Consider the following 22,173-nt stretch of genomic DNA (forward strand, 5'->3'; position numbering starts at 1 on the left):
GTTTAGCGGGAGGGACAAATATCAGATAAGGCGAAGAGTTACTGGAAGAAGACAAGACTACGATAAATATCGAATTCCGATATAGGGAAAGAGGGAGAGAAAGAGAGAGAGAGAGGAAGTTAGATTTGCACACGGTTTTGGAGGGTTGCTGGCGAATATTGATCCTCGACGCGCGGGAGTGAAAGCTGGGCCTGGAAACCCTACGGGCTGCGAGATCCGCCTGCCCTTTGCGTTGTTGGTTATAATGCGGTTCATCAACGTGAGCGAAATTCGAAACGTCGCGGAAAATGCTCGCTACGCGAGCACCGCAAGTGTTGTAATACAAATCGTCCATCATGATTATCGTATTATTGACGAGCTGGTAGATGCGTGTACGGGCGACGTAAAGCACGCAACCCGCGCGGTGTTATTGTCAATCTAATTATGCGCGTACGCGGACAGATCACGAGAGTATGATTAACATGCGATACATGTACACAACACGGTCCCCGAAGGACACCAGTTTGCGGAAACTTGGCCACCGCAAAAACAAAGTTAATATTCGTCAGATGAGTGCTCGCCAGACGACGAAGACTGGGTTATCTTCGCTGAAACTTTAAAGCGTACCTGCGGTTCAAGTTAATCTATCATACACCGCGAACGGATGCAGTAACAAAATAATACGCGAAATATCACGCGACGTCTCGTTGCGAAATTTCTCCATTCTCAATTGTGCTATAAATATAGAATGTCGATATTTAATAAATAGATGCATAGGAAATATATATTATCTCAACAACTCGGTAATTGCATAATAGTGATATAACATCTAAGTTTTCATATCGTTTGAAAATGTACTACAATTATACTCATTGATCTTTATATAACGATTACATAATCTTGTTATTTAACAATACGTTTGACATAAATTTCTTTAATATAAATTTTTATAGGGATATATAATTTTACCCTGTCTGCTGTTTTTAATATACATTGCAGTTTGCGATAACAATTCTAAGGCCGACCTTTAAATCGTTATTTTTCAGCAAAATTCTTAGAAACACGGGGTCCACCAAAAAGTTCGATTTCCCAATACGATTCGGTTAGCACGACAAAAGGAAAAACTTGCGACATAGCGGTAGAGTTGTTCAAACTTCGAACTTCATTGGATCGTGAACGGCTCGACGGTGTCCCGATGAAAAATGTATCTCCGAAAAAAGAGGAAGTACCTCGATCACACGCTCTCGTGGGGGGATATTTCTTACATAACTTCGCTTCTCAAACGTCAGAGCTTACGAAAGAAGTTTTACGAATATCGCAAAGAAAATTATTCCTCATTTAGATTTAATATTAGATTTAGTTTAATATTAGATTAATATTAGATAGTTCGGTCGCGATATTATTACGAGCAAGCCAATGCGGAGGCAATAGAAATGGCGTTCTCTGGAATAACGTAGAGATCTAATAATCTAATAACAAGGAATCCCCTATGAACGTAAGAATACAATTCGAGCAATTGCTTCTTAAAGTAAATTACATTCGAGACTCAAATGCTCGAATGTTATTGCCCACAGCATCAGGAACATATCTCCACCTGCCAGAACCTGGCTTTTTCAATTTACCGACAATATACGCGCAACATCCGTGCAGAATCGAATTCCATTTCAACGTCTGTCGCCATACTCCTTCGGAAACGTTTGTATCGTTTCGCTCGTCCCTGCTTCTCAGTGGGTGTCGCTGTTGCAAAGCAACTCATTTTTCCCATGTAGCGTCAGGAGGATAATCTCGCGGCCAACTTGCTGGTAGAGCAGGAGGCTGGCTTTTTCGAAAGAGACCAGCAGGAATACAAGAAAATATCATCTAGAATGGCTATTGTCCTGAAAAGTAGAAATTATTACGCAATATTGCTCGCAGCATAATAAAACGTATTATCGTACATCAGTGTCCGGGTTTACCTTCATTAGGTGAGTACGGTAAATGTTTTGCTTCACGTATGGAAGTCATGCGCGCGTCTTACAAGCAAAATCCAATTCTATCTTACCATGGAGTTCTTACCCCCTCTTTGAGAAATGAGATCTCGCGAAAGAAGAAGAAGCCACGTAAATCCGCTTCTAATGGTCTCGGGTGTATTTTATGTGTCCGTGAGGACGGCGATGCCCGTTTTATTGGGTTTGAGTGAAACCAACTTAAAAATTTAGAGAGAGAGAGAGCGAGAGAGAGACTGATTCTCGAACGCGTTGATGAAGTCAGAGGCTGAAAAACCTCATGAATTATCAACCTCTCAAAAATTGACTGTTCAATTAACGAGACGGATGTCAATAACGGTACAAATAGAGATAACGGAAATAGATACGGTCGCAGGAAATTCGACGCGATTTCCAATAATGAAGACACACTAGGTGAATTTCGCTTGAATCCCGTCAAATGTATGATAAAGTGCGATTCGCACGGCCCGATCTTCGCGTAATTCGAACATTTTCGAACGCTAATACCCGCGAACGACTATTTCGGGATTATCGACGATACTCCTTAGATGCCATGAAACACCAGGCCATTAAAACTCGGCGAGGCCATTAAAATTTATAAACGGGCATAAATATCTTCGAATACACGACACCGTGCAGCGCATTTTGTTGCTCACTCGGATTAATTATTGACCGGGCCCAGCTGGCTCTTCGATAGTTTCCAGCTGGTTATTCGTTTTTTACAATGGCGGGTCGTTTATGTAAACTTTGAGCAAGAACGATATCGATATACATATATATCTATACATGTATCTATAGCGGCGAGACCGACGCGAGTTGTTTCCAAAGACCATAATGCCTTTTCCACGACGCGGTTTATCGGATACATAAACTGAATTGTGCCGGGTAACCACAATATATTGCACGTTATGACGCATCTTGTAAATCCGTAGTGCGACAATATGCGCGGGCAAACCCCTAAAATTTAATAAAAGAGATACCTTATGGCGCCTTTATGGCATAGGACATTCACAGGCTCGTTTGCAGGACATTTACGGAACAATTGCTTGTTTTACTTTTATTGGGAGTGTAGAGTAATTTATAACAATAAACAATTATAAACAACATTTCATTATGCTAATATCTTATTTCTTATGTTAAATTTTACTATGCTGCCGCACCAACTGCGGACTATCAAGACGCCCAAGTTTAAATGCTATAGTCTTGTGTAAAATTACTATGTCCATAGCATTTAGTGATATGTCCATAGCATTTAGTGATACGATCATAGCATTATTATAGCATTGAATGCTATGATCGTAGCATTAAATGTTATGGACATATCACTAAATGCTATGGACATAGTAATTTTACACAAGACTATAGCATTTAAACTTGGGCGTCTTGATGGTCCGCAGTTGGTGCGGCAGCATAATAAAATTTACCATAAAATTTTCTCCGTGTGATCACGTTTAAATACATGAAAGTCCGTTGCGACGTTTCACGCAGTGAATAGAATATATCGTAGAAGCTTACTGTAGCTTAAATATGGAAATAAATATAATTGAGTATCGTGTCCATTGTCTTTCGGCTTATACTTTAAATGTCTCGTATTACGTCGAAATTGCGTTTCTATTTGCCAATAAACGTATTTTTAAACTTTACACGATGGTTTTGTTAAACAGAAAATTCACGAATGAACGACGACGACAATTTAAGCGCAATATTCGCTACACATCGACGGAATAATGCAGATTAATTCTTTTGTCTTGCCGCAGCAAGATCGCCGGCCCGGCAAAATTACCGAGCGGTTTCTGCCGCGCAAGAATGGTTTTATGACAATTAATAATACTAACAGCGAGAAAGAGAAAGACCTGTTGCTTGATAAATTTAGCCTATCTGCGTGAGACATTATCTCGAAAAACTAACTTCTACAGCATCGTATAAATTTCGTAGTTGACCCTGCCATCTGTGAGAAGTCGTTTTCTCCCCGTCTAGGATGGGATTAAGCGGTATCTCTCCCGTATCCCATTTCCGGCGCAGCCTTCGACCTATGTATAGGTCTTCTTGGATAGAATAAAAAGATACGCGAGAGAAGGCTCGAGTAAAAGCAACCATACATCGTGGTCGTTAGATGTAATTATTGTCGTATTTATTCTCTTTTATTTTTGTGCGAATTATATATCAAAGCATCTGTTGATTTTTTATTAGGACACACATACTACACATATAACATACGCACACATATAATATTACGCAACATCATGAACATTGTATCAAGTACTCACGGTAACGATAATTAATGTCGTTCAAAGAAATTGCACTTTCCTTTTTTCTACTTCCAAACTATCGTTCGGGACGAAACTGCAATAAAGGAGAAAGAGTATAGTTTCTTGGCGCGTTGTACGAGGTTAATGTTTCCGATGTCGTGATCATCTTGCTGGAACGTTTGTGGAACTGCATATTGCATGTGTTGCAGAAAGTGGTTCAACAAAAACTACATTAATGTATGATTTTACAGATACGTCTTTCTCGTGTCATCTTGAAAACTACAAGAATAATTTACGTTCTTTTTTTTGTCACGGAAATCTCGAGAGGAAAACTACCTGGGAAAGTACCTTAGCAGCAACTATGTCGCGATGAAATTGAAAATTAAAATTTATGATCGCATTAAACTGCATATAGCGACATGCCACGCAAGTGGCAACTCCCCGAAGTTTCACAACAATACAAGTAATTACACGAGCAACTAGTTTTCTTTCTTATCTTACAATTAGATGCGCTCGAATGTTCTCTCTCTCTCTCTCCCTCCCTCTCGAGTCCCGTGCGCATAATTTTCAAAGGGATATTTTTCTCCATAAACATGTGATGCACATATAAGAAAATCTCCGGCGATAAACTGCTAAATCCCGCAGGGTTGTCCCATTTTTCGCTATACATGACGTGTTGTGAATTAATCTCGGCCCCCCTTTTAACAAGATTATGGTCTTTTACGCTATCCAGAAGCGGCCGAGCGATGGTTTTTCTCTAACGGGAGAAACCGGGTTTTACCCGGTTAAAAGTGTTTTACGTTATTTTTCGTTGAAAAATTTTCGTGTCGCATATAAGTAAGCTCTTCTACAAATCACCCTAAAATACTACTTACGATACCGTACACCGTGGGAGCATAAATAAATCATTACGCTATTTTACAGAATATAAGAGCATATAAATTTTTACGATTTTCGTATAAAAAAGCGGACAAGGATTTTTGTGAGATTTATGAGGTAAGCCAAATTTGTGGAAAAAAAACATTAGACGCTCGAAAAATTCACAAATTTTCTATCGACCGAAGAATATCCTTTTTACGTGTAAAGTATAATAAATTTCGACCCTCGCCACTCGCTGACATTTTTATCTACTTTGTCGGCGGGCCCATCAAAATCCTCTTTAAAAGTAAAAAAATTTCATGCAATGGAAGCTTCAAAAGGTACAAAAGATACAAATCCAATCGCACAAGCGAATGTATCAATTTACGATCAATTTTGCAGTGATATTCATCTTCGATAAGAACAATCTACATATCGGGATGATTTTGCGTATAAAATCTATTCAACGGGCATCAGATAATCGATACATGGCGTGACTTGTTGCATCGAAATACTCGATTTCCGACAGACTTTCCGTCGCCAATCCACCGGACTTCCGTTCTTAATTAATTACGAAGCGGCTTAAGTCGGCTTAAAGTAAAATCTGAAATAGTTGGGAAACGGAGATTCGTTTTACTGCCGCGTCGTAACTCACTTTTCACTCACTTTCACGGGAAATATACAATAGAAAGCACCGAAGGAAGCAACTTCGTCGACGACGGTTGATATCGAACGACACTTATCGTGTTAGTAATGATCGTCTTGTGACGTGATGAAAAATATAAAGTCTACGGTAGAACTATCGGTAAGAATTAACCGCCCACTATATTACGCGAATAGTAATCTCTGTGACACGGATATAGCACAATAAACATTCCAGTTGATACGTAGTTTATAGATAGTAGATCGATAATCATTCGGCTTTACTGTGTTTACATGCCATCAGCTATCTGCAATTGATATCGTAAAGACGTAGAGCGACAGCATGAGCGGGAATAAAAATAACTGGCCCATAAAGAAACGCTCTATACTCCGTCACGTAAATAACCGCTGCATATTAATAGCTTTTAATTGTGCGATTAACGACGATAATTTTGTACCGTTATCCTGCAACGTAGCGCGTGCAGGAGGGCGCGTTACAAGAGAGCGATATATTAAAACGAGACATATACGGCGTATCTTACTTTCTGCCTGCCGACATTCAAAGAAACGCGGCGAGGGGAAATATTTGCGAACGCGGGAGGAATCTTCCACGAGTTGAATTCTCGCAATGGCGATATAACCGTTCGCCCCTTTTGTGATGCAACTCATGAATGCCCATTTTGACCCGGCGAGGAATCTGCCTGCGGTACACATACATCCAGCGCAATATCGTCGTGGCGGTATTCTTTTCTGCGGCCCGTGACAGCTCGCTTAACCGGAAGGAAGCCGATAGGAAGCTAGCAGCACGTGAAACGATGGAGCTAGATTCTCGAGTGTAAAATATAAAAAGGGCACGGGTGATAAACGCACGTGCCGCTTGATATACGATCGTAAATAGCGAGCCACGATCGTTGTTAGAATCTTGAAATCCGAGATAATTCATCTTAACAAAGTAAAGTGTCACGCGATATTTTAAATCACGACAGTTACGTCTCATGTCATTTTTATGACGTTTGTCGACACGCAGGGTTAACATTGTAACACTTTTCAATTGAAGAAAGGTTAAAGGTTCAGAATACATTATTCTATAAGCTGGTATTTCTTGATTTAATATATATTAAAATGACAGTCGGTCGAATAAATTTTACATTACGATACATCACTTAAATCGACGATTTACGATGATATTGCTTTTTGTCAATTATTAGGAAAAATTAACGTAAAATTTTAACGTAAAATTCAAGGTTTATTTAACTTACGCGTCTTTTTGTTTCAACGCCCTGTATAATGCACGCGAAATTAGGTTAACGACTTTCGAGATTGCACGATCATTTCGGGTAGCTTTAAGCGACACGTTTTCCCATTATTACGGAATAGTAATTTCATTGCCATCATAAAAAGCAGTATCTTGTCCGTGCTGTACTGTCTGGGGTAAATCGTGACGGAAAGACGCGTATAAAAAGAAATATCGATAGCTGCGCGAAATCTAAAAATAACGGCAATAAAGAATTGACTTGTCGACAGTTTATGAGGATCCAGGATCTAGATACGATCGATCGGTAGGTTTTCAGGTCGTGATGGTTATTTTGAATATTGCTACCGATACGTGAATGTAACTCGCAGCAGGACACTGGGTAGAATTACGCTAGATCAATAAGATGACGTGTAAATGAAGCATTTCTCTTAAATCCTTTATTTCATAAATTATACGGTCAATCGATTTTTAGCACGCGATATAATATTTAAGTGTTCACGTATATTTGACAGAATTTTGATCTATTTCACAGCCCGGCGGAGTCTCGCCTCGTCGCTAGTTTAGATTGAGGCCAACGAGGCGCAATTAGACAGAAATCTTGATAGCGGCACACACTTATAGTCAACCTATGATGATTATAATTCAATTAAATTTTAATAATATAATTTTAGGCTACATAAAATATTTATCTTTTTATCTCGTGGATATGAAGCAAATGCCTCGACGTATTTCTAACTATGTTATCTTGATACACGGTTGATAATGTTTATCAAGATAATGCAAACACCATGGGAGCTGTTGACTTGATACTCGGTGTTGACTTGGTATTCGATATCCCTTGTACCAAGCCGCACGGGTTGGCTTTTGCTATTTTGCAGATAACAACGGCGGCATGAACGTACGAGACTGGTTACAAAGTGCCATTTGCAGAGAGTTGCGCGATCCGGAGCGTTCTATCAAGATTGCATCTCAACGACTTCCAAACTTTGTGTACGCAGTGTAGCCTGTAGAACGCGAAGACAGACACTTGATACATGTAGACGTAAAAGTGAACAAGAAATCGTAGGACATAGTTAGACTACGTGTGAAATGTGAGAATTCGAAACGAGCCAGCATGGAGATCATCACGAAACGCGACGCAACGACCAAAAACTCGATGGCCTCCGTGAGGTTCGCCAAGCTGCAATTCATGTTCCTTCTTGGTCCACAAGGGGGGATGTGACTTAATTTGGGAGCGAGCCTCGACGATGAATCGCCTCAGGGATCGTCAAATAGAAACATAGGCGCATAACAAACAAACAAAAATTAAGAGGATTACTATAAAAAGTACTTGCGACGCGTAGTGCGACTAGATAAGGCTGAAATATGGATTCGACGAAATTGGGCGGTCCAGCACCGACCAGTCCGAGGACTCATTCGCCAGTCCTGCCAAGCTACCCCGCGCCCGGCGACGGTAATATCGATTACATCATAGGCGACTACATGGAGAGACTAGGCACGAGACTGAACATTCTTGAAACCGAGTTGAAGTATGCGTGGAGGGCACTGGATCTTCTCAGCCAGGAGTACATAAAAATGTGGGAAAGATTAGAGAAGCTGGAGGGCCTGCTGTACGAGCAGCAGAACGTTATCAGCCAGCTGATTGAGTTTTATACCAGCGGCGGCGCTCACGATAACGTGAGTATCGTCGAGGAGACTTTGGCCAACCAGCAAGGCTCGGTAGGTGAGCTAGACGCGATAGCGGAGAGTCTGGGTGCTGCGATAAGCATCGAGGAGACCACTGTGCTACGGGAGAAACTGGCACAACAGGAGCTGGCAAGAATCGGGCTCACGCAGGACAGTACAACGGCCGCGGCTGTGGTCACCGACATGCACAGGAATGTCAGGAATTTGGACACTTTGGAGACCCTTGAGGAAGAGGGCAACATTCCCGACGAGGCATTTTACAGAAGCCTGAATAACGCCTATAGGGAAGATTTGATTTGTGGCGACACGTCGAGACCGACGTCGCAGCTGGGTATGATCTGGGAGGAGGCCGAAGACGAGGACATAAACGGCAAGAAGGAGATCGAGTCCAGCATCTTCGACAAGACTATACCGAAGGAAAAGGAACTGGAAGAACTGTCCAACCAACCGACCAAGGAGGAAGTGCAAACCTCCATAATGAAGAAGGAGGATGAGGCGGACGAGGATGAGGGCGAGGTGTTCAGCGCGGCCGATTACAAGAGCTACAGAGGGAACACGCCGTGCGTCAGCGAGCAAGATCTCGCTCAACTCTCGAGACTCAGCTCCCTCGATCAGGTGGCGTTAGAAAAATTGCACGAAATAGATAGGCTAACCAGCAAGTTGCAAAAGGATTCGCAAAATCTAATTGAATTGCAATCGAGACTGATAGACTCGCCGAAGCGAAACCAATATGCGTCCGAGGCCGAAGCGAAACTGGCCGAGGAGGCGAGTAGCATAGATGAACAACTGAGGAAGATCTACGCGGAGACCGACGTGGACAGCTGGACCTTCTCCAAAAGTCCCAGCTCCACCGGCAGATCGATCTCCAGAGTCAGTACTGACAGCGGATTGGCCACCGATGGCGACTTTACAACGAGATCTATATCGCCAAGACTGACTTCTACGTCCAGGAGTAATTTAGACTCTATTTCGACTACTTATACCCCGCCTAGATTAGGATATACATCGGCCATACTAGAAAAGAGCCCGGAGCCCGTGATGTTGCCGATCGATGTCGGTAGCTTCGCAAAGGGATACGCAGAAAACAAGGAGCTGACAGATCTGATGGCCGAAAGTTTCGCGACCGCCGTCACCTGCGCCTCGCCCAACATTTACAGTACGACCACCGACAAGGTATCGTCACCCACTTTGTCGGCCGGCAGCGTACACAGCGTTCACAGCGTCCAGGGTCTCCGCACCAGACAGGACGGTTACTTTGGCAGCGCAGCCCGACTCAATCTCGAATTCCAGGAAAGTCGTACACCACCTAGTCCATCGCCTAGCTCACCACCTCCACCAGCACCGCGAGACACCACCGAGTCCTTCCTCATGTCCGGCGCAGAACAAAGAGAATCGGATGCGAAGGAGTCTCAGAGCCCGAGTTTCTTGCGAAACGCGGAAAAATTAGTCTCCATGGAGCAAGGTCGTCTCAGCCCCCGCACTCCTCATTCGCCCAAATCACCACGAATTTCACCGAAACATGCGGGTAAATCTGGCAGTGCCGCTAACATAGTCACAGCTAAATCCGATTCCGGTCTGTCCTCTATGAGCGGTTGGAGCAGCTTAGACAAGTCACCGTGTTCCCCGAAGAGCTCCATCGCTAAGATGCTGACCTCTTATTCGGTGGATCACACCCGCGCGAGTAGTCTCATATCTAGCACGCAGCCCGCCAGAACATCCAGCTCGATACCACCGCTTCCAGAAACGACTACTACCACCGCTATCACGCAGGAACCACTCTATGACACTCCCGAGGGTAGAGACGCCTTCGCGAGCGCCATGTCGACTACGTCCGGTCATCCCTACACAACGACGATGAATCACTTGTCGGCATATACGACCGCCAGCAAATCGCCAGCGAAAGAAGACTATACTTTTGTGCCACCGCCAGCTCCAGGTGTAACTACTACCTGTCAGAGTCCCAAGAAGCGCAGTCGTCAGCAGAGCCTTCAACATTATGGCTCGACGTCCTCCGATACGAGCGCGGATTATGTCTACAGATCGGAGCAACCGGCTATTTACTCCGTGGCCGGTAGTAATCGACAGCAGGCCATTACGAGCGTCTATACCAGCGGTGCTGGGAGCTACGGGCCCAAGACTACCACCTCGGCTTACTACCCCGCCGAGTCGATGGATCAATATACCAACTATCAGGATTACGCCGCGCTTCAGTACGCGGAAACAACGGGCACTATGATGTCCCATGGAAAGAAACCGATACGCGGAAACTCTTTCACAGACGGCATGACGAACCACGAAGGATACAAGGCGGCGATGTATCGCACGATGTTTCCCACCGGCAACATCACGGACGCTCTCTCGTACTATCCGACCAGCGCGACTAATCTGCCACGTACGGAGACAAACGAGAGCTCGTCGTGGTTAAACTCGATGGAGGAACAGATACCGCACGATTCGACATCTTCCAGCATCAGATCCTTGACTTCCGACGGGAGCTACGCTCAAAGTCCGTACACGGACCGGAGGTATCCTCAGCCACCGGCCTATCAAGCGCATGCGGCGTATCAGCAGCATCATATTTACGCAAATCAGAATTATCCTCAAGCCTATCAACAGCAGTATCAGCCGTACAGCCAGCGACTGAGCAGTGCCGAGAGCGCGCAACTCGCGGACGGTTATCAGAGACAGTGGCAAAGGGAGCATCAATACATTCAGGATCACGAGGGCGGAAGAATGGAACAACAACAGACGCAGCAGGGCGAGTATTATGACGCCTCCAGTGTGATAGTCTCGCAATCCGGATACATCAGTATCGCCTCGAATTTGAAAGATCACGAGGTAGATACTAGCAAGCTGTCGAAGAAGGTCAGGAGAGGCTCTTCGCTGAAGAACGCGATGAGCTCCATGAGCAACTGGCTGCCTGATTTGCATCTCACTAAACGTCACAGAAGTCAATCGTTGCCAGGTGGTGTCAGAAGAGAAGATCTGGACGTGCCGCAAGACGGTCAGCAGCCAAGATTGCCTGCTGAAATGATGGGCCGAGGTCGGGGCAGAGCTCAGACCACTAGAAAAAAGAAAAAACATACGTTGGTTTCCACGGTCTCCGGCATTCTCCAGAAGGCCAAACGTCGCAGTCATCAGTCCGCATCTCTGTCCGATCCGGAACAGTCCGAGACGGAATGGAGCAGTGGTCGGCAAAGCGGTCTCTCGGAGGATGAAGACAGCGTCATATCTGACATCGTTCAAGAACCGCCTTTCTTCGCCAAAGTAAAGAGTGCGAGCACGAAAAGGAAGCAGCCGCCTCCGCAGCAGATAATGACGCAACAGCAGCAGCAGCAGCAAGCACAGATTCAAGCGCAACAAAAGGAATATATGCAACAGCAGCAAGCACAGCTACAACATCAAGCGCAACTGCAACAGCAAGCACAGCTACAACAGCAAGCACAGCTACAACAGGCGCTTCAGCAGCAGCAGCAAGCGCTTCAACAGCAGATTCAACAGCATCAGGAGCAATTGCACCAACAGGCTCTTCAAGATACGTGGGCTAAAGAGATCAAAGAAAAGGATCAAAGAAAGAACGAGGTTAACGAGCATGACGCGAACGACCAGGCAGCTTTGCTCGAGGAAGAAGCTTCGGGAAAAAGTACTGGCTCGGGATCCGGCGGATCGTCGATCTTCCAAACCGTCGGCGATATTAAGAGATCAACAGGCAGTTCGGATGAGGCCCCCAATGAGAAGGCGCCAAAACTGCCTCCAGTTACTTTGATCGGTGGCTCGAGCATGGAATTTGCTGTGTCACGAGCGCTCGGCAAGTATCGCCAACGACAATCTTCGACAGTATCCGATGACCAATCGGTGCCTGACGAGAACAACGAAAAGAAGCCGGGCGAGGAGGGCCCGGCGCAGACTTTGGAAACGAGTTTCGAGTATCCGGAAGATATGTCGGAAAAGAGTGAGAAGAGCGAGAAGTCTGGCAGTGCAAAACTACCGGAACTGGTTACCAGTCTGTCGGAAGAGGCCCCACCGTCGGAGGGTAGCCCATCGGCGTCCATAAGAGGTTACAATACCATGGGAGGAACTCGATTTTTACCGCGCCATCAACAATCTCTAGAGATTCCTTGGACCGGGCGATCGGGTGAACCTGACGAGGATAATCGCAGCACTCATTCGTACAGAAGCACGTCAAGAGTGTCATCAAGACGGCAAAGCACCGAGGACTCTATCGATTCCGAAGACGAATGGTATTGTTACGAATTAAGAAAACTCGAAGAGATGGAAAGACAGTCCGAGATGGAAATGACAGAAGCACTGATCGAGGAACCCGAAGACGAGGTTTACCAACCAGACGAAACGGTAAAAGAAAAGATGTCGTTCGTGCTGAAGGAGCTTAAGCTCAAAGCCGTCACGAAACCGAAAGATCAGAGAAAGGAGGGTAGAGAAGAATCACGAAGCAGGATGAACGGTACGGTCATTAAGGAACATCGCTTCGAAGAGAACGACAGCAGGTATCGCGACGAGAAGCCTATACCTAAACGGAAGTCCGCGGAAAGTGTGGAAGCTGTGTTCGCCAGAGTGACCGATTACCATACGTGGGCGCACGAGCTAGAAGCCAAAAAGGAGAAGCCTCCACCACCACCACCCACGGAGGAGGGTTCCTCCGGCGAAACATCCGGTCCAGACAGCCCCGGACAATCGATGGACGAGGAAGAAGAAGAGGAGCTGCCGAAGGATCTCGAAGAGCAACAATCGCGACGAAGCTCCAACGGTTCGACGCTACGTCACAGCGAGAAGATGCCGCAGGGCTCGGATTCCTTGTCCCGCGAAGGTAGCGTAAGTGTACCACCTAGCGAAGTGTCGGTCAGCATCCCGGGAGCTTGGGATTCTGAAAGCACTGTCCTTGAAGGCCTCGAGCGCGATGGAGCCGGTAGCGCCGAGACAGCTACCACGGCGACCTTGAGTCTACCGAAGATCAAGATCGACTCCTCGTCCTGCGGAAGCTCGGACACGACATTGAAGGAGGGCCAGGTGAGTCCTGGCCCACCCGGGTCCAAGTGGAAGCTGCTCAAGGCCTTGAAGGAACGTAAGGCCGAGGAGAAGCTCAAGGAGGTCGAAGAGGCCTCTAAGGAGAACGCTATCTCTCAGGGACCCACGGCAGTGAGTATCATGATCAAGTGAGGACACGAAAACTTCTGTAAAGCGTACTCGAGATTCGGAGGTTGGGTAAAATAGTGAAATCGTTTTTATCACGTTTCGCGCATTTTTGCGATCGGCTACACATATGATATTCTAACGCTTTTTATTGGACATCTCGATACGGATATTCAATTATTGTCAAGTCCGAATTCGATTTATCTCAAACGAGACGGTATTATACTCGAGCATGCCGGAAAAGGGGCCCTTTATCTCTTCACCATCGTCAGCGCTTTAGCACCTTGATCGTTTTGGCAGCTGACGTAAAATTCTCGACGATTGATTTCCCGCGTGCCTCGAATTCATTATGCGGCACGGTATAGATCTCTCGAATATCGAGTACGCGGGTACGTCGACTGACTGTAAAATGGGTGAGGTATTGCGAATTTAACAATATTTGGCGTTAAAGTTAAGACCGTGTCACCAAGTGACACGTATACTCAATCAACGTTGCGCGCGACACCGAAAGGAAGTCAAGCTTTGCCGTCAAAGAGAGCGACGACAATTTTGCTCGCTCTCTTTCACTAAGGTTGTTAACGGAGACCGAGAACCTCTGAGATGGTTGTGTGAGATACATGTTACAAACGGTACTAGTCAATTTAAGTGTAACACCACTAACGCTTGATCAAGCAATATTTCTAAGGGGCGAGGAAACGCCGCTTCGGTAGCGATTGATTTATTGTGATCGACGATGATTGATCTTGAGATCCCACGCGGGCGACGCGTGGCCGTCGGAAAGCTCATTTAATAAGCATTTTAGACGTAATTTAGATGGTGCTTTATTCGTAGATACGCTTTAAGCTAGTAACTATTATCGTTAGAAACTACCGCTGTGTCTGAGCGACGCGGACAAGTGTTGTGAAAATATGCCTGCGAAAAGAAAAATGCGATATAATTGTTCAGACAAGTATTTCGCGTCGTCAAATTATTCTTATCTTATTTTTATCGTTCACCTAGTCCTTATCATTCTTTAATTTTTCTCGCATGTCTTATTGTCAAAAGTTGTTAAAAATTGCGTCAAGTACAAGCGCCATTGTTCGCGTCGAATGTTACCTGAGAATCGCAGAGGGCATAATGATAAGTCACATTATAGCGATAAGAACGTACGTCGCGCAGACACTGCGGAGAAAATCGTAAAACATCGAAATCCATCGCTCCCGTAAACGCCTGTAAACATACCGGAAATACTCGCGAACACGCGAGCCGTTCATCATGCTATATAAGAGAGAGAGAAGAAAACGACCCGGAGTGGAAATTGCGCCGGCGAATGGACCGGCGTTTCTGCGATCTAGGTACAAAGAGCACGCTGCGATAAAAGGCGCATGATACGTGCCTAGAAGTAGTGACGCCGCAAGAATTCGCGAGAAACACAAAGGGTTTTTAAAAGCGCGGTTATTAGCGCGACGAATCGTTCGAGACGAGTGAGAGAAACGCGCGAGAGATCCAGCAGCGGTGACTATAGTCGCTGCTAAATGGACATTTCTCGCACGGTTTCTTGACGCGTGGACAATAAACACGCGGTATATACGGAAGATCATTCCTTTCGCGATATTCATAGTCGAATCTTATACTCGGGATTGTCCCACGTGTGCGATCTTCTCGAAATCCTATACGTATAGATTTACGATTCGCAAGACGTAAGACGATCGCGGGCTTTAACTCGCGACTATAAATCCGTATAGCATTTTAAGGTCGCGCTCGATACGCGGCCTTGGGTATAAGATCAAACTGCGAATACCGAATTCTTAGTTCCTGACATCATAGAATATTGCATCCATATATCCGCCACTGTTACACTCACACATCTTCCTATATCACCCACGCGAAATCGAAGTATGTAGAGTCAATTTTGCAACGTTTCCGATCAACAAGGACGATTTGCCCGAGGCAATTTTTACCTAACGTCGCGTTTTCTTTTTTTTTACGTAAACGACGGATCAAGTTAAGTAGATCGCGCTATCGATCGCGATCGATAACGATAACCGGTTGACAGACGCCTTGGGTATCCGTCGTACAATACAGGGACTTCCAAAATCGACGACGCTTATCGTTGCCCCCGATATTAATGCCATTCAGGGCGACGCACATATGTTTAGTGCAACGATATATTCCGCGGGGCGATACATCCCATTCAATCGCGCGTGAATGCAGAAAAATCGATACCTCGCGTACCTCGTAACTCGCGCCGTCGTGCGAGAGACAGTATTACGCCGACAATATCTCCGCAGCTTGTACTTCTTACCTTTTCTACACGTTCCATCGCGAAGCGAGCCAACGACGGGGGTTCGTCTCCCGTGGATTTCCTTCCGAGACAGGAGCGTATCCTGAAAAAAGTAAAATAAAATTCGACGAGTCCCTCCGATGATCTTTATGCCGACCGCAGCAGATATGTACATCCGTGAAAGAACGTGACGCGAAAAACGCGCGTGTTACGCCAGAGAAAAAATTCGCCGTGTATATACGGTGCGTGCGCAAAATTTTTTTAACTGTCGTCAGTACGTCGCGGTGCAGCTACGATAAGGTGGAAAACGACAAGACTAATGATCGTTGTTGTACGTCGTGTAGTAATAATTATTATACATTATACCATGGTAGAGTAATAAAACTATATCGTGACGGTAACGTGTCGTTTGTATACACCGAACGACCTGTATTGACTTAACAACCTGACTTCGAAATTTGTGTTGTTACACGTCAAGTCGCGATAGTAAATGATAAATAATTTAAATAATAAAACAGCGTTATTTTAATGGAAATTTGCATTTAATTTCTATTAAATCTCGGAACACACGAATTTATATCTCGATAATTAAGTGGAAGGTGCATACAAACGACAGGGAGGTATTATTACAACCGATTGATAGCTTGCAGAAATAAGCATTTTTCTTGTTCTTGTTAACAGACATGCATATACTACTCCGTACGATCGACCGCATTGCGTACACCGACAGTTGTTCGACTTGCATAGAAACTGTTTCGCAATAATCGAGTGAATGAACTACGTTGGTACGCGTGCGAGAGAGACACACACACACACCACACACATACATCCACGTCCGATACATATGCTTCCGTATCTAAAGACTTGCAGACGTATAGTACTGTACTTAAGCTAGGGAATATTATCCTGCGTAATTCTCGATGTGTTGTGTTAGAATTAGGTGACTGGGGCAGTACCTGGTGTTCGAAGAAAATGTGTAGAGACGCTGGTTTCGATACTGACACATTTATCGGACAAGAATAAGAGGAATTATTAAGAAAAGAGTATCGAGAGAAGAACGAAAATGCAAAATTTATACGAAAGCGTATGTAAAGATGTATATCGCGAGCATTGTCAAAGTTGCCAGCGACGTTCGTAAAATTCACATAGAGTTCGGGGTTACTAAAAACTTTTGCTAAACTACGAAGAATTATTTTGGGATACTTTATGTAACAAAGTTTTACCTTTAGAGAAACCACAAATTTTGCACATTATTTCTTAAAGCGGATAGCATTGAGAAGGTACCGAAACCGGCGTCGCCGGTGCAAGAGTCAATAATACTGAAAAATAATAAGATTGTGGAAGTGCTGTCCTAAGAGAGAATGAGGAAACGAAAAAGGCGCATTAGGAACGGAGGAATACCTCTGAGATAATCCGTCATGGATGCATAAGTGATAAGAAACTGGCAACTCTTTCGAAATTATATGTCGTTGAGCCTTGCACGCTGATTATGATAAGAATAAAGGGGCAAGCAAACTCCACAATTGCATCAAAAATTTCACTTTCGCTCATCTTAATAGGTGCCCTCTTTGAGAAAGAATATAAATATAATATAAATATAAATATATATTATTTATATAAATATATATAAATTTATATTTATATATAATTATTATATATATTATTATATATATTATTATATAAATTTATACTTATATATATAAATATATATAATCTAAATATAAAATTATTTAAAAATTTCTCGAATCCATCTTTTATACATAGGAAAGAGTGGAAAACAATAGTTCCAAGTCCTTCCGTAAGCGAGTCGTTGAAGGAAAAATTTCATATTCGCATTTAGTAATTGCATTTACTTCCTGTGCATGTGGAGACCAATTATAATTAACTCGCTGCGTAGCGAAAAACACACACACTTTCTTTCTCTTTCTGCTCTTCCTTCCATAAAGAAATTATAATTTTTTCACATGTTAATTCATTTACAATTCACGGTCCGATTATTTCGCCGCCGGTGGATGAACATTTATAACGAGGCGGTAAAACCAAACGCAAATCCTACCATTTACTGGCAGAAATTGAAGGAAAAGTGTCGCTTGTTAATTACAACATGTTAAGAAAACGATAAGTTTGACATAAAACCGAGTTTTATGTAAAAACGGTGCGCTCTTCTTTCACTACTTCGTTAAAGATATAGCGCGGATACTTACACGAAGAGATTTGAAAGAGAGCTTAAATGGCTTGCTGCAATTCGCCAAATTTACGTCGCGAAAAAATATTGCAAAAAATCTCACTTGTTTGTACAGCATTATCTACATTTAACACACCGCAAGGACAAGGCGTTGTTTCGCACAACGCGCGTCCATTATGCAGCTTCCTTAATCATCCTAGCTTCTATCAACAACTAGCAAGGATGTCAGGCTGCTAATTAATGGCTACTCCTGACGCACGCATATTAGCAAGTTGTTTCGCGGGCATTGCGTTTGTACGGGTCATCACAAAATAACGTAATGCTTTACAACGTTAAAGAGCATTGTGGTTGAAAGCTGTCCCTATTCTTCTCACGCCTATTTAAAATTCTTTCTCGTAAATCCGCCATTTAACTCGCCACAAGCTCTAATTTTATTTAATCAAAGAGTCGATTGCGAGACAAACGAGAGATCCCTCCCTTCTTTGTACAGTTTTGCAAATTTCCATTCCTTACTTTCCCGGCGTTCGCCGCATAAGTCACTCGTTGAAAACTGTCGGCACGTAGTCCGCGCCAACAAACATTTCAATGAAATTCCTATTTATCACGTTTTATTAATGTTTATTCGGGCTTCCGCAAATTGCGACGGTCTGACTTGAGAGACGGCGTAAAATCACGTTGAGAAGAACGAAAAAAAGGAAAAGAGAGGAGCACCCAAGGGGCGAGAGTGAAATACTTTTTTAATTGAATGATCCGTCGATGCAAATGATTTTAATTGGACGAGCTATGCCGAGCGGAGCGTGTCTTCGAAAAAGGAAAATCGAGCGGCTGGCTCCACGACGTTCCGTGAAATCGTCTTCGAGATAAACGAACGACTCGATTGACGCAACGGCAGTCGGATTCGTGCTCGCGCATAAATCAATTACCGCGTCGCAAGTATATTATCCGCCTCAAGTTGTTGATGAACAAAAGGGCCGATCGAATACCGACGTCGAGTTTTTGCGTCAGTCGAGTCGCGAGTTCTCCCGAAGGGGATCGGCAGCGATACGAGGCCAATATACGACAAGACCAATTCTCTACCGTTTCTCACTTTTATATGAGCGTAATGCGAAAGGAGCGAATACTACCGCGTCCGCGTCGAGATAAGTATATACTAGACGCCTAGTAATGGTCATTAATAATTGTATATGTATACTGTCGTGGTACCACTATAAGTGTCTAATACACGCTCGTAATCGTCTTCTCGTCGAGTTATTGCTCGAGCATGGTGCGCCAGGCCGATTTTTTCTTGGCTCTCTCAGACACTTCACGTCTCATATACCAAAGATATCATCATATAATTCTTCGCTAATACATCTCTCACGTACACGTACACATTCGCCTAATTTACGCATATAAATATATACATGAAGGTATATATACATATATATTACTAGCCTACGCGGTAGATTTGTGTCAATTAATACTATAACAAAATGTTTAGTCGTGTTTTTTCAGCGGGGCAAGCGCGAAAAAAACGTAGCGTATAAGTTTTCGTGTGATAATCGAGACAATGGGAAATAGAAGTGGGGAAACAAACGTAGCTCATAGCATCTCACAAGCTCACACTCTAAAAACAATGGCCCTTTTCGTTTTCTTTTAATGTCCAACGGGACTGTCGTTAGAGGTAACGTTAAAAAGAAAAATTTTTAATAACATTGTACGAAAATTGGAGACAATAGAGATTAGTCGTCAGACGTCAGACTATAACGCAATGAAACGCAATGACTAAATCTCGAGGAAAATTCTCGTTTCCGAAAAATTATTTTTTGCGACGGAGCTAACGCGCGACACAAAAACGTTATTCAATTTTCCTGTGTTTTGTTATAAATTCTGATTCATTTTTTTTTTTATCCGCAATTCCTCACATTTTTCTGTATTTTTGCGCTATGCAATTGGCAGCGTGGATTAATTTTAATTGATCTGTCTGGCAATCCAGGCAGGCGCAAACTTGCCATTTTTTTTCGATATATCGACAGCGCGACCTAGTACGATCCGTTACGGGAACTAGCCGAGATAATAGAATGATCGATTACATGAATCCAATGTCCCGCTTGCGCGCGTACGACGTTCAATTTTAAGATAATTCTTTAAAAAACTGTCAAGTAAGTATGACGCATATCGTTTTCTGAAAGTTCTCGAGTCGGGAGGTAAAAGAGCAATTTGATACTTATACCTACCCCGGTAGATTTATTTTATATTTAATGACGTAAAAGTTTGCTCGCAGCTAGTAAAATATAACGAAGTTCGTTAGGATACAATTAAGATCCATTAATGGCAATTTTATAGAAAGACACTTCGATGCCGGGCAAAGGTTCAAGGAGAAGTTTCACGTCCGGTGAAACATTCTAACGGTGTCCTTCGCGTGGGAAGAAAACTATTTTGTCGCCACGGTAATAGATACGTAGTCGTGAAATAGAGTAAAAAATGTCGTGATGTATGCCGAGAGGGTCACATCTGGGTTAGTCTTTAAGAAAATAAATGCGTGGCCTGTAAAGGCGGTAATTTTGCGGAATATATCTCGTGAAGAGCGCGAAGAACGATGGAACGTATATATAACACGGACAAAAGCGAAAGGCGACGCATTTTCTTTCGCGTGTCTCTAGAGAAATGTCAAAGAGATACAAATTGCGAGTGCAATTGAACGACATTAACAAATATCCCCTTGACGTGTCTCGGTCTTGCCGTGATTCATCCAATATCTTCCCTCACTGCGGAGGGAGCGTAATAAGATCACGAGCAACTGTCACGCATTCAGCATCTCCATAACTGCAAGTTACTCCGTGCTGGAAGTTGCATGCGCGTTACGCCTTTGGTGCATTCAACTTAGTTAATCCATTAGTCATGCCGAATGGGGAAGTTCAGCCCTGATATATCGCGTGCACGTCAAAAGGATCCAAAACTATAAAGAAATATACGAGGAATTTTACGACACATGAAAATATCGGATTTGATATTGTACAGAAACGTGAGGAGGCAACTCGTAATAAAAGCACTGTAATAAAAATTTACCTTCACTTGCTCGGCAATAAAAAAATTTATTTTATCCGAAAGATATTAGGAAGATAGAGATATATATAAACAGCAGACTGGGACTCAATTCACCCTCACAAAACTCTCAAATTAATTCGCCAGTCACACAGATTACTTCTGGCTCATCTCCCAACAACTCTTGATGTCGTCTGGCTTCAGGAGAACACCTAGAATCACGTCTGACGACTAATCGTACTCCTCATTTATTGCCATCTTGCAATTCATTGCAGGCAACCGTTCGTGAATAATTATCTCGAATCCACAGTGATAATGCAGACGCATCAAAATTACACGGAACATTAAACGCATGACGCAAGAGGGAGGCACAAAGGGTGTCGTGTCACGCAGACACGGATATTAATGTCTTTCGAATGTTGCGCAACATCGTCCGCAACGATTATGCAGACTCGATGTATAATAGACGCGAACAAATTGTTGAGCGTGTAAAAAGACTTTTTTTTACGACCCGAAATTAACACATAAGATGGTCTTTCTAGTTTCTTTCTTTCCTCTTGCGCGGAATATATTTCTGTGTTCTTACATGTGTTCAGACAACGTCGCCCTATTTACAGAGGCGATTTCAAGAGAGAGAGAGAGGGTATCCCAAATACATATCCCGTTATAATTAAGATTATTGATGCAACAATAAAGGTGCTCGCGACGCAACGGATACGGACTATAATGATAATTTACGACGGGCGAATCGGGTATTACTATACGTATACGTATCCACGCGCGGAAGCGGAAGTTTAAGATAAATCGCGGTGAGCTGTGGGATGATTAGGCGAACGTGGGATTAGGTTGCCACGCAGCGCGGGTCTACAACTTGGCCGCTGGCACAGTTAGGCGCACAC

At 43.7% G+C, this 22,173-nt stretch overlaps 1 protein-coding gene across 6 annotated transcripts in view; it reads left to right on the forward strand.

Annotated features, from left to right (window-relative positions):
• Positions 1–3,356: 3,356 nt before the first annotated feature.
• LOC112467808 overlaps positions 3,357–22,173 on the forward strand; it is a 64,627-nt gene continuing 45,810 nt past the window's right edge. For 4 of the 6 annotated variants that reach the window (XM_025036637.1, XM_025036635.1, XM_025036633.1 and 1 more), the window contains exon 1: positions 7,847–13,808. In XM_025036637.1, coding sequence (XP_024892405.1) covers positions 8,334–13,808 — 5,475 coding nt within the window. In that variant the 5' untranslated portion in view covers positions 7,847–8,333. Of the gene's footprint in view, positions 13,809–22,173 lie in introns of all 6 variants that reach the window. The other 2 variants (XM_025036636.1, XM_025036631.1) reach the window with 2 other exon arrangements.

The sequence above is a fragment of the Temnothorax curvispinosus genome, unplaced genomic scaffold (genome assembly GCF_003070985.1).
Source record: "Temnothorax curvispinosus isolate PA1 unplaced genomic scaffold, ASM307098v1 QBEX01017816.1, whole genome shotgun sequence".
Lineage (NCBI taxonomy): Eukaryota > Metazoa > Arthropoda > Insecta > Hymenoptera > Formicidae > Temnothorax > Temnothorax curvispinosus.